Source organism: Gopherus flavomarginatus, chromosome 3 (genome assembly GCF_025201925.1).
Source record: "Gopherus flavomarginatus isolate rGopFla2 chromosome 3, rGopFla2.mat.asm, whole genome shotgun sequence".
Classification (NCBI taxonomy): domain Eukaryota; kingdom Metazoa; phylum Chordata; order Testudines; family Testudinidae; genus Gopherus; species Gopherus flavomarginatus.
The window spans coordinates 97142967-97155693 of record NC_066619.1 but is presented as its reverse complement, the minus strand read 5'-3'; the positions used below and the strand labels follow the sequence as shown (position 1 = coordinate 97155693).

At 38.8% G+C, this 12727-nt stretch overlaps 1 protein-coding gene across 2 annotated transcripts in view; it reads right to left on the bottom strand.

Annotated features, from left to right (window-relative positions):
- SMC5 (structural maintenance of chromosomes 5) overlaps positions 1-12727 on the bottom strand; it is a 99499-nt gene that overhangs the window by 43902 nt on the left and 42870 nt on the right. For both annotated transcript variants that reach the window (XM_050944148.1, XM_050944149.1), the window contains exons 8-9: positions 2035-2106; positions 338-593 (exon numbers count right to left, since the gene is read on the bottom strand). In XM_050944148.1, the coding sequence (XP_050800105.1) occupies positions 338-593; positions 2035-2106 (328 nt within the window). The remainder of the gene's footprint in view (positions 1-337; positions 594-2034; positions 2107-12727) is intronic.

Sequence of the window (12727 nt, the reverse complement as noted above, 5' to 3'; positions counted from 1 at the left end):
GTTTTCCTTTCATTTGTATGGGGCTTTCACATAGTGAGAGAGAAAAAATAAATTTAAATAGAAAAATTCAATTGGAAGAACATACAAACTGGAACATCTGTGAAGAGCAGGTTTATTGAAACTACGTGCAAACATTTTTTTTTGAAAGACTAGTTTTCAAGTTGATGGTGTCCCTTCAAAAACAAGCTATCCCTGTCACTTTTACAGGCCTTGAACAGATGAAAGCACTATAGAGATGTACTAAGGTTTGAAATGATCTAGTGTTTCAGTTAAGTCACTTCAACACAAAAGGACTGCATGTAGTAACCACAGTAGGGAAAGAATCAAGCAATCTCACTTTTCTTTTCCCTCTCTAGGTTCTCTCTCTCTCTTCGCAGATCACTCATTTCACCATCAATATTTGCCTTTTCATCTTGCAACTGTCTTAGCTCACTGTTAATAGAATCAATCTGTGGTTGAAGATTCTCAGAGTTTCCTGTACTGTTGAGCTCATTCTGCCAGTCCTCTATCATCTTACGAGCGTTGTGTATTCTCTTCTGTCGATCCATTTCTTCATCGTTTTTTATTCTCAAAGCTTGCTGAATTTCTTCAATCTAAGAGAAACACAAATGTTTTCCCAGAATGGCATTTACAAAATGAATTTTTGCATATTCAACAAAAGGCAGATAATTACAAAAGATTGTCATAACAGATATTGAAATGCTGATGTAGTCAAGCAGGTTTAAAAATATAAGATTCCATCCTTGCTCAAAAACCCACCTAACTCAAACTGATGCCTTTTTATAAAATAACCAGAATTTGTGCCAGAGTTTTAAAGAACAAACATATTACAATCCCAATCTTTAAACAGATTATTACAGATTTTTAGCCCTGGTCTACACTGGCAGGGAGGGTAGGGAGAGGGGGGTCGACCTAAGATATGCAACTTCAGTCGGCATATCTTAGGTCGACTTTACCTGGCTGTGAGGATGGCGGCAAGTCAACCGCTACCGCTCCCCCGTCGACTCCACTTCCATCTCTCGCGAGCTGGAGTTCTGGAGTCAATGGGGAGAACGTTCGGGGATCAATTTATCCACATCTAGACGAGACGCAATAAATTGATCCCCGATAGATCGATCTCTACCCATCGGTCTGGCAGGTAGTGAAGACCTGCCCTCAGATATATGTTTATCTAAAATTATAGTAAAAGTTTCATGCTACTGGATATTTTGAGAATTAGTACAAGATTGAATAAATTCAACATAACAAAATGGAATATGCAACTTGAACTCTCCCTCTTATGTTTAATTTTCATATTTATTGACTGAGTGCTTAGATAAGGAGCCTTAATGTTGCATTAACAACTTTTTGCATTTAATTTTTTTTAAAACTGTGTACATATAGAAGCTCTCTGATTAGCTAACACAAGCAACTATTCTGTTTCTTCATCTGGTTAGATTTAAGGCACCAGGGTACAGTGGATAACAGTAAGTGAGCACTAGAAAACATTCTAATGTAGCAAAAGTATTCAATAAAAGCAAAAACTTGTACATTCCTTATAATAGAACATTCCTTATAATAGAACATTGCATCTAACTTGAGAAGACAGCTGTTCCATGACAGTGCTCTGTTCTACTGATAAACTTCATTTTCCTCGGGGATAGCAATTTTAAGGAACTCCTCAAGTCTGAGTGCTGAGGGTGCTGGGAGATACAATGAATCACTGCATCTCCTGGATACTCTGTCCCCGTTGCCTCCGAATTTGCCTCTGTACACTTTGGAGGGGGCTGTACCAATCAGATGTGGGTCCTTGGAGGAGTGGAGGCTGCAGACAGCTTGCAACGCTACATTTCATCTCCAGTTGAACTTTCCATCCTGAGTGGCTGAAATATGAGTGTCATTGATGGAATCCAAACACTGACTCAGCCATAACAACACTAAATTCCACAATATTTACCTGAACACTTCATGTGATGTATTTAGTATTATATCAATGCTCCACAGCACCTGGAAACAAGAATTAAAAAAAACCCACACACATTAAGGTTCTCTTACTTGTTTGTCTTTCTTTTCCATAGCATCTTGTTTTTGTTTACATCTTTGAGATGTTTCTTTGATTTCAGCAGTCTGCGTACAACAAAAGTAAACGGGGAAAAAAAAGCAAGAAAATAGCCATAATTATTTTGTATATGTAACTTTTTAAAAATAATAGGAAATATGCAAAAATCAGACTTTGGAAGGACATTCTGTTTGGAGCACCAAATATTTACCTACCATAAAATTTATTTTTGACAAAAGCTGCACATTCATCAGAAGGAAATTGTTTCTAGACACCAACAGTTGTTTTATTTCATTGTAATTAGTCTAACAATTATATTGTCTATAGTTTGTATAGAACTTACACTTGCAAGTGGTTTAGGAGCTACAGTGCAACATCAGCTACAGAGCTGTACATTTGTATATACTTGCCAATAAAGAAAGGCTCACAACATAATTCTGAAATTAAAATCACAATGCTCTTTAAGGATTGTAAATAAAAGAATTACATTTAGACTGTTATATTTTAACAGGTGGCCTCCTTCTCTGTCTCCAAAACAACTTTCCCAAGGAAGATCTAATTGACTTAGTGCTCAACTGTTACAACAATCCCAGAGTAAGTGGCAGTGTATTGCTGCATTGTCCCAAGAGCAACCCAGGAGAGAGTCTGGGACTCAGAGGATAAGTCTCACTCCCAGATCTTCTGCAGCTCAAGGAAGAGATTAAACTGTACTGCATCTATATTCTGCATATCTATGCAAGCTGACATGCTTGAGAGTGAGATGGGGTATTGAGCCAATGTCTCTCCCCTGCCCCCACTTCTGAGAAGAAAGGGTGTGTGGCATGGTAGCTCTGTAATCTGTTCCCTGACTGAGATGCTATCTGTCATGTGGGTAACTAGGGAGGGGCCATAAGGAGGCAACTTGCGTTCTCTTAAGCCACTCCACTGCCATCCTAGACATGCCACACTTTGGCTTCGTAAATCTTTCTTTTTAAAAAGGCATTTAAAAGGGACCCCACCAATATGAGATTTAATTAGGTTTTTTTAAAAAAATATACTAAAGCAGTTTTAGGTACTATGCATGTCTGAGTCCTTCTGGCAAATTTTGTTATTTTAAATCCCATTTTCCTACTTTTTTTTTTTTAAATGTGTCTTACACTCCCCTGCAACTGTATTCAAGACCCATGCAAACACGAGAAGGAAGTAATTGACTATACAGGGGAAACCATGAAAAAGACTACACACAAAGGGCATAAACTCCATTGATCTCAATGAGTGTCCTGAATTCAATGAGAGTCCTTCCAGTGACTTCAACGGGCTTTGGATCAGAGTCAAAGTATTTTCAAATTCACAGAGTAAACAGGAAAAAAAACCCTAGAAAAATACCTCCTCTACTTTTTTAACAATCAGTTATTGCACTTAGTAAGTGATGATAAACTGAGGAGTTGCTTGCACAACAGTTGGTAAAAAGTTTTCAGATGCAAAAGTGGATTTTTTTTGTGTTATGGTGCACCTTTAAAAGAAATAGTAAGTGTTAAGTAAAACAGCTAAAGTAAGATGTATTTTGGATACCTGAACTTGTAATTAATAACAGCACCTGTGTGACAGCACCACTGTCTAGTGGAAGTATACTGTACTGACACACAAGGATTTATCTGTAATCCCCACCTCCCTGAGCCACCAGTGCTGTGGGCGGGGGGGAGGAATCACACTGGCATATAGGGAGTGATGAAAAACTCCTGTGGCAACTGTTTGGTGAAACTCAAACCAATACAAAGAGGGAAGAACAATTCAGAATTCTTTTGCCAGAAGGAAGACCTGACAAATGCAGGATGGTAGTGAGCATCAGCATACTGGGATCAGAAAGAATCTAGAAGGATGGCAATGGATCCAGAATTTAGAAAAACTGGAACACACAATCAGAAGTAGGGTGTCCAGTTTTGAAAGGAGGAGGGAATCAGGAAGGAGAGATGCTCCTAAAGTATTGTATTTTTGGTTGTAGTTAGGGAAAGATGCACAAAAGCAGGAGGAGAATGAGATGGGTTTTGTCTTGTTTTAATGCAATTAATATATGCTCACGCAAAATAAGTTCTTCATCCCTCTGTGTTCTACTGGACTCTAAATTCTGACAGAATATCAAAAAACATTAAGGAGGATTCATCAATATTTTACAGACAAACACAATTTCTCTAAAGAACTAGAAGAATTAAATATCTGCCTGGTATTACGAATGAATTGAAAGTACTGTATGGCTGCATATGGATGGAGTTTAAAAATACTGCACTGGAGGTACATCGAAACAGGAAGATACACTTCTACTTGGCTCCCTCAGCAATTGGTATCTAGCAAACTTAAGTGTTAAATCTTACCAATAACTTATTTATTTTGAAGACAATATTTAAGACTTCAGCCAATCCTACAATGCCAAAGATTAAGAAGAAAGCCAGCTATTAAGATTTCATGTGAAATTGCCCACTGCTGAGATGAAGGATCTACCATCTTATTGTGAAGCAATTACTGGTTCTGCTCCTGCTGAAAAGTGGACTAAATCAAAGAAAACCTGCCAAAATGTAATGCCTGTTTCCAAAATGTGCAAGAGGCAATAGCCATTATGGATGGGGAAAATGAATTCCATCAACTTCAGAGTAGTGCAAATGGAAGCTGAATAGACAACAGTACTGAAATTAGACCCTTCAGTGTAGAAGCCATTACACGATACATGACCAGAAAAATGACTTTTGGGGCTAAAGATTTAAACAGATCTCTCTACCTGGCTGTCACATGGAAATACTTGAAACTTATGACCCTGAACTACAGTAGTTACCTACATGATAGATAGCATGTCAGTCAGGGAACGGGTTACAGAGTTGCCATGCCAAACCACCTTTGTTCTCAAAGGTGGATAGAAGGAGAGAGAATGGAGGAGGTGGGGGGGGAGGGAAATTGGCGCCACACCGTATCTCACTCTCAGGCATTGCAGCTTGCACAGATGTGCAGGATATAGATGCAGTACAGTACAGGGACTACTACAGATGATAGAATCTTTATTGAAAGAACATAGTCCACTGCAGTAAGAGAAATACCAAAGAACCCCACCTATCAACTACAAAAGTTACTATACCTCTATCCCGATATAACGTGACCCAATGTAACACGAATTTGGATATAACGCAGTAAAGCAGCACGGGGGGGGGGGCCTGCACGCTCTGGCGGATCAAAGCAAGTTTAATATAACACGGTTCCACCTATAACGCGGTAAGATTTTTTGGCTCCTGAGGACAGTGTTACATCGGGGTAGAGGTGTATTTTTAAAGCAGGGATAAGGAAAGAATCTTACGTGGAGTTAGATATGTGAGAAATTGTCTTTAAAAAGTCATAGTGTTCTTCCCTAGACCTAAATCCCAGTATTCAGACAAAGAGAGGATTATTAGTACTAATTTAAGACCCCGATCCTGCAGCTGACTGTACACATTTGGTCCGAAGCATCTACACATAGTCATTGACAGGATCAGGGCTTATTACAATATTGAAAATATTGATGCTGTAATCCTCTTTCTCCCCACCCAAAAAAACCCCCAAGTAGGCAATCTAGAAAGAAATATTTCTCTTCTGAACAGCTAGCTGCAACACTTAAAAAAAAAAAATCCAAATCCCTCAACATTTTCAAGGTCAGCACTGGGACACTTGACATCAACTGGAAAATTAATTCTAACTAGCTTATGACAGACATTGTTAAATCATATGTACATATGATTTAACATTCATATTTTATATATGTGAATAACCAACTTTATCTGCCTTTCAATTTTTATGACCAAGAAGAAATATATTTTTGTATGAATTTGTCAATTTTTTTTTTAAATAGATCCAAACTGCCTCCTCCTGTGTAAACCCCTTTGAATGTCTCCAAGAGGAGGAAGACTCAGCAAGGTTCCCCTCACGGATTTTTCCCAAACTGTTCTAGGGGGAAGGCTCTCTCTTAACTTGCAAAATTAGCAGGATTTTATTCCTCCAGATCCTGCAATTCCACCTAAGGCACAGGGTCTTCCCACGCATAGACAATCTGCTTTCCTTCCAGCTCTCCAGTCTCTGATCCTTCCCTTACTTCACCTTCCTTATCACCCCCTTAAAATAGGGTTCTTAGCCAGAGAAGAACCATAGAAAAGTTAATATAATATCAGATGCATTAATTTTCCTACAGATTTGCTTTCAGACTTGCCTTCTTCGAATCAGAGATGCCCAGTACTACAGAGGGCTTTTTGCAGGCCCGGGTGGAGCAGTGGGGACACAGACATGGGCATGAAGAGCGAGATCTCAGGGAAACAGTCAGGCTTGTAAATGTTTGATACTGATGTCAGGCACAAATGGCCTGAAGAAAATCTTATTATACAACTGGTCACAACATGCCTGAAACTGAAATAGAACTTTAAAGTTGGACTGCTTCCACCCATCACCAAACTGAGGATAAACAGAAGATCACACAGTTCTTGGACCAAACGTATGGATTTATATTGCTTCCCATAACAAAAATAAGTGTCAATCTTTTGATTACAATTATGGAATAACAATATTTTCTATATTAATATAGTGAAGAGATTTTAATCTTTAAGAATGTGTGCAGTTTCTCTGACTTATTTTAGGAGAGGACAGCCATGTCAAGTAGCCTGTGTTAATGTGCACTATTAAACTGGTTGATTCTTTAACATAAAGCAAAAAAGAATGTGAGCATGGTCTTCCCATGATGGTACAAGCACTTTAGTTGCTGCCCCCACATCTTCTGCTATTGATGCCAGTGAACATTCTCTGACAACAAATCAAGGAGTTTTCACATGCCAAGAAAAGGCAGGGTCGGGGCAGAGTGAAAATCAACTACCAATCCCCAAAAGGGAACTACTGGCACAAACAAACAATCAGTAAAACAATATCGCTAGCTCTATGGCACTACTTACAAAATACTGATCCTGTGTTATGACAACGAGAATTTAATTTGATGATCAGGAATTATTCAATCTGTGTGGTCCCCATTAATGTAATATATAACCCCTATTCAACACACTTTTCCTCACAACATAGCAAGAAAATAGGAAAACATTAATACCTCCTCCTTACAAATGGAGCACTGAAACAGAGATAATGAGAGTAAATTCCTGGCACCATTAAAGTCAATGGCATCTTTGCCATAGACTTTCGTGGAACCAGGATTTCATCTTAAGTGACTTGCCCAAGATCATACGGAAAGCGTATGGCACAATCAGGCACAGAACTCATCTCTCTTAAGTTCCAGTCTGTTGCCTTAACCATCAGACCATCCTTTCTTCCCCAGAATAGAACAGCGCTCCTCACTCTTGAAGAGCACTGTCATCAAAGCGAGTCTTAAACACACCAAATAATATCAGCACAAAATCTTGTGTTAAGGCAATATCACATCACAACACAAATTGTAAATTAAATCAATCCATCCATAACAGAATTCTAAATTAAATCAACTGTAAAACAATGTTAGAATACTACAGTGAATATTCGATTACTCTTCCATTTGGAATAAATGATTTATTTCCTCTACCACCTCCTTACTTTTTTCCTGATAGGAACACAGATGGAGTACTGCTGAACTACAGGCACAGTTTAGACCTGCCTAATTTACACACACAGGCCTCGATCCCACAATGGAACTACTCACTTGCATAAAGATTAGCGAGTGTTTATAGAACAAGGGATTGGATTTGTTAATCTGACTTCAGAAAACAGATGTACTGATTCAAGTATAAACAAAGAGAAGTCCTTGTGGCACCTTAGAGACTAACAAATTTATTTGGGCATAAGCTTTCGTGGATTAGAACCCACTTCATCAGATGCATGGAGTGGAAAATACAGTAACAGGTATAAATACACAGCACATGAAAAGATGGGAGTTGCCATATCAAGTGGGAGATCAGTCTAATGAGACAATTCAATTAACAGCAGGATACCAAGGTGTCAGTAGGTTTCACCGCGGTATAGGGTGGTGGTTATGTGACCATCGCTTATTAGCACTGTAGTGTCTAGGAAGTGGATCTCTTGTGTAGACTGGTCCAGGCTGAGGTTGATGGTGGGGTGGAAATTGTTGAAATCCTGGTGGAATTCCTCAAGGGCCTCCCTCCCATGGGTCCAGATGATGAAGATGTCATCAATGTAGTGCAAATAGAGTAGGGACGTTATGAAACAAGATCTGAGGAAGCATTGTTCTAAGTCAGCCATAAAAATGTTGGCATACTGTGGGGCCATGCGGATACCCAGAGCAGTCCCACTGACTTGAAAGTATAAATTGTCCCCAAATCCAAAATAGTTGTGGATGAGGACAAAGTTACAAAGTTCAGCCACCAGGCTTGCTGTGATAGTATTGGGGATGCTATTCCTGAAGGCTTATAGTCCATCTTTGTGTGGAAGAACGTTCATGTAGAGAGCTTCTATATCCATAGTGGCTAGGATGGTGTTTTCTGGAAGATCACCAAAGGATTGTAGTTTCCTCAGGAAGTCAGTGGCGTCTTGAAGACAGCTCAGAATGCTGGTAGAGTAGGGCCTGAGGAGAGTTTACATAGCCAGATAATCCTGCGGTCAGGGTGCCAATGCCTGAGACGATGGGGCATCCAGGATTCCCAGAATAAATGAACACAAATTCGATATCAGGAATTATAACATTAAAAAAACAGTAGAACACTTTAATCTCCCTGGTCACTCAACAGACCTAAAAGTAGCAATTCTTCAACAACAATTCAAAAACAGACTCCAACGTGAAACTGCAGAACTGGAATTAATTTGCAAACTGGACACTATCAAATTAGGCCTGAATAAAGACTGGGAGTGGGTGGGTCATTACAAAACCTAATTTTCCCCATACTAATTTCCCCCTACTGTTACTGACACCTTCTTGTCAACTGTTTGAAATGGGCCACTCTCATTATCACTACAAAAGTGAATTTTCCTCCCTTGGTATCCTACTGTTAATTGAATTATCTTGTTATACTGACCTTTCACTTGATTTGGCAACTCCCATCTTTTCATGTGCTGTGTATTTATATCTGCTACTGTATTTTCCACTCGATGCATCTGATGAAGTGGGTTATAGCCCATGAAAGCTTATGCCCAAATAAATTTCTTAGTCTCTAAGGTGCCACAAGGACTCCTGTTGTTTTTGCTGATACAGATTAACACGGCTACCCCCTCTGAAACCTGATTCAAATATGTCACTCAGTCAGCTGGTTTGACCCTTTTCCATCACTTTTATCATTCCTATCAGCTCCTCAGCTTTGGCTCCCACATTTACATAGCACATAACCCATAATGAAGAATTTATTTTCTGTACAAGTTAAAACAAAGATGCTTAATATATTTTCCTGTGTTTTTCACACAGAGCATAACTTTTTCATTAATACAGCTCTATATTTCTAAGAATTATGGCAACAGTTGTTCACAGCAGAATTCCTTCCTGCTTATAGAAATCAGTTAATTAATTAAAAATGAGAAAATGATTAAAACTTAGCAGGATAATACCAAGCTGTGCAAATGCAGCTTTGCATTTAACAAGAATGGAAGACTGTACAGCATTATGAAAATTAATCTCAGGCTTCCAGCTGTTAAATTCCCTTTAAGGAAACACACATACTTTTACAATAAAACTGAAAATAGTTCAATGTGTTTCTTTAAAAAAAGTTAAGACATTTTGAACCACAGCAGCAAAAAAAACAATAAAAAAAACTTAACCTTTCCCCTATTCCAAAGAAAAACAACAAACTTTGAGCAGTATTGTGGAGCATTAAATTCAAATATACTTGCATTTATTTATTTATTTGTAATGGTCGAGTTTAGCAAAAACGTTGTTGTCTTTGAAGTAATATAACAGTAGACTCAGCCTTTAACAGAAAATGGTAGCATGCACTTTTCTGTTAAAAACACATGAAGCACGTGATAAAAGAGTAGAGCTAATTAAACTTTGTTACAAAAAATAGTTGCTAAAAACTTAGGTTCCAATTCTGCAAGTTCCCCCATGTGAGCAGACATCTTCAGGTGTGTGTTCAATCAGGCGGGAGTGGTAAGCAATCAAATAATTTGGATAAATAATTTTAATTATATCAGTTATTTATTAACTGTTTGCTTTGCCTATTCGTTATTCATAGACTCAAACTGTGAGGCCAGAAGGGACCGCCATGGTCATCTATTCTGACCTTGTGCATATTGCAGACCACTGAACCTTACCCACTCAGTCCTCCCTTGTAATAGATCTATAAACCTCTGGTGAATAACTGACATCCTCAAATAATTATTTAATTTAAAGACTTCAAGTTACAGAAAATCCACCATTTAATCTAGTTAAAACGAGCAAGTGACCTGTGCCCCAATGTGCAGAGGAAGGTAAAAAGTCGTCCAGGGTCTCTGCCATTCTGACTTGTAGAAAAATTCCTTTGTGATGCCAAATATAGTGATCATTTGGACTCTGAGCATGTCAACAAGACCCACCAGCCAGATACTACAGTGTATTCTTTCCCAAGTAACTCAGAATCCTTCCCCTCTAGTGTCTGAGCTCCTGCCACTGGGGATATTTGCTACTAGCAGTTGCAGATGGGCCACAGGTATTGTAGACCAGGGGTCAGCAACCTTTCGCAAGCGGCCCATTGGGGTAATCCTCTGGCGGGCTGCAAGGTGTTTTGTTTATGTTGACCATCCGCAGGCACAGCCCCCGGCAGAATCGCGGCCACTGGTAGCTGTGGGGGGGGAGGGAAAGGGAGGGCATGCCTGCGGACAGTGAACTTAAAATGCCTCATGGCCCACTAGTGGATTACCCTGATGGGCTGAATGCCAAAGACTGCCAACTCCTGTTGTAGACAATCTGATTGTAGCATCCTCCCATAAACTTATCAAGCTCAGTCTTGAAACTAGTTGAGTATTTTGCCTCCACTGCTCCCCTTGGAAGCTTGTCCCAGAACTTCACTCCTCTTATGGTTAGAAATCTTTGTCTAAATTCAAGCCTGAACTCTATGGCAAATTTATATCCATTTGTTCTTGTGCCAACGTTGGCATTTAACTTAAATAACTCCTCTCCATCCCTGGTATGTTGTGATTGGTGAACTAAGCCATTAATGTTGCTTCTACACCTTTACACATCTTCAGGGTGAATTAAAAAAAAAATTTTTTTTTTTAAATCGGACTTTATTTAAATTGGATTTTTGGAATTTAAATTAACTATGTTTCTTTCATTAAAAAAATAAACCTATTTAAAATTAAATTTGAAACTGACAGCTTATGTTGAAGCCTAAATTTACTATAATCTATTAAAATCATTCACATTAAATAAAAAATATTAAGCAGTATATTTGTGGTAGGGCTGCCAATTAATAGCAGTTAACTCGCTATTAACTCAAAATTAATTGAGATTAATCGCATTTATAATCACACTGTTAAACAATAGAATACCAATTGAAATTTATTAAATATTTTGGATATTTTTCTACATTTTCATATATATTGTATTCTGCGTTGTAACTGAAACCGAAGTGTATATTACTTTTGATTACAAATAAAATAATTGCACTGTAAAAATGATAAAATAGTATTTTTCAGTTCACCTCATACAAGTACTGTAGTCCATCGCTTTGTTGTGAAAATGCAACTTACAAATGTAGAATTTTTTCTGTTACGTAACTGCACTCAACAACAAAGCAATGTAAAACTTTAGCGCCTACAAGTCCCTTCAATCCTACTTCTTGTTCAGCCAATCGCTAAGAGAAACATGTTTGTTTACATTTACAAGAGATAATGCTGCCCTCTTCTTATTTATAATGTCACCAGAATGTGAGAACATGTATTTGCATAGCACTTTTATAGCCGGCATTGCAAGGTATTTATGTGCTAGATACGCTAAACATTTTTGTGCCCCTTCCTCCTTTGGCCACCATTCTGGAGGACATGCTTCCATGCTGATGAATCTCGTTAAAAAAAAAAGTATTAAATAAATTTGTGACTGAACTCCTTGGGGGAGAATTGTATGCCCCCTGCTTTGTTTTACCTGCATTATGCCATACATTTCATGTTCATAGCAGTTTTGGATGATGACCCAGCACGTTGTTCCTTTTAAGAACACTTTCACTGCAGATTTCACAAAATGCAAAGAAAGTACCAATGTGAGATTTCTAAAGATAGCTACAGCACTCAACTCAAAGTTTAAAAATTTGAAGTGCCTTCCAAAATCTGAGAGCGATGAGGTGTGGAGCATGCTTTCAGAAGTCTTAAAAGAGCAACACTCCAATGTGGAAACTACAGAACATGAACCGCCAAAAGAGAAAATCAACCTTCTGATGGTGGCGTCTGACTCAGATAATGAAAATGAACATGTGTCGTTCCCTACTGCTTTGGACTGTTACTGAGCATGCCCCTGGCATGGTGGTTGAAGCATGAAGGGACATACGAATCTTTAAATGCATCTGAAGAAGTGGGTATTCACCCATGAAAGCTCATGCTCCAAAACGTCTGTTAGTCTATAAGGTGCACAGGATTCTTTGCTGCTTTTATGAATCTTTAGTGCATCTGGCATGTAAATATCTTGCGATGCCGGCTACACTAGTGCATGAGAAGGGGCGCTTGGGGTGGGATCCAGACCCACTCTGCCCAGCGGCTGCAGGGAGGGGCCAACAGCCACGTGGAGTGTGCAGGCAGGAAACCTCTCAGCTCTGCTGCGCT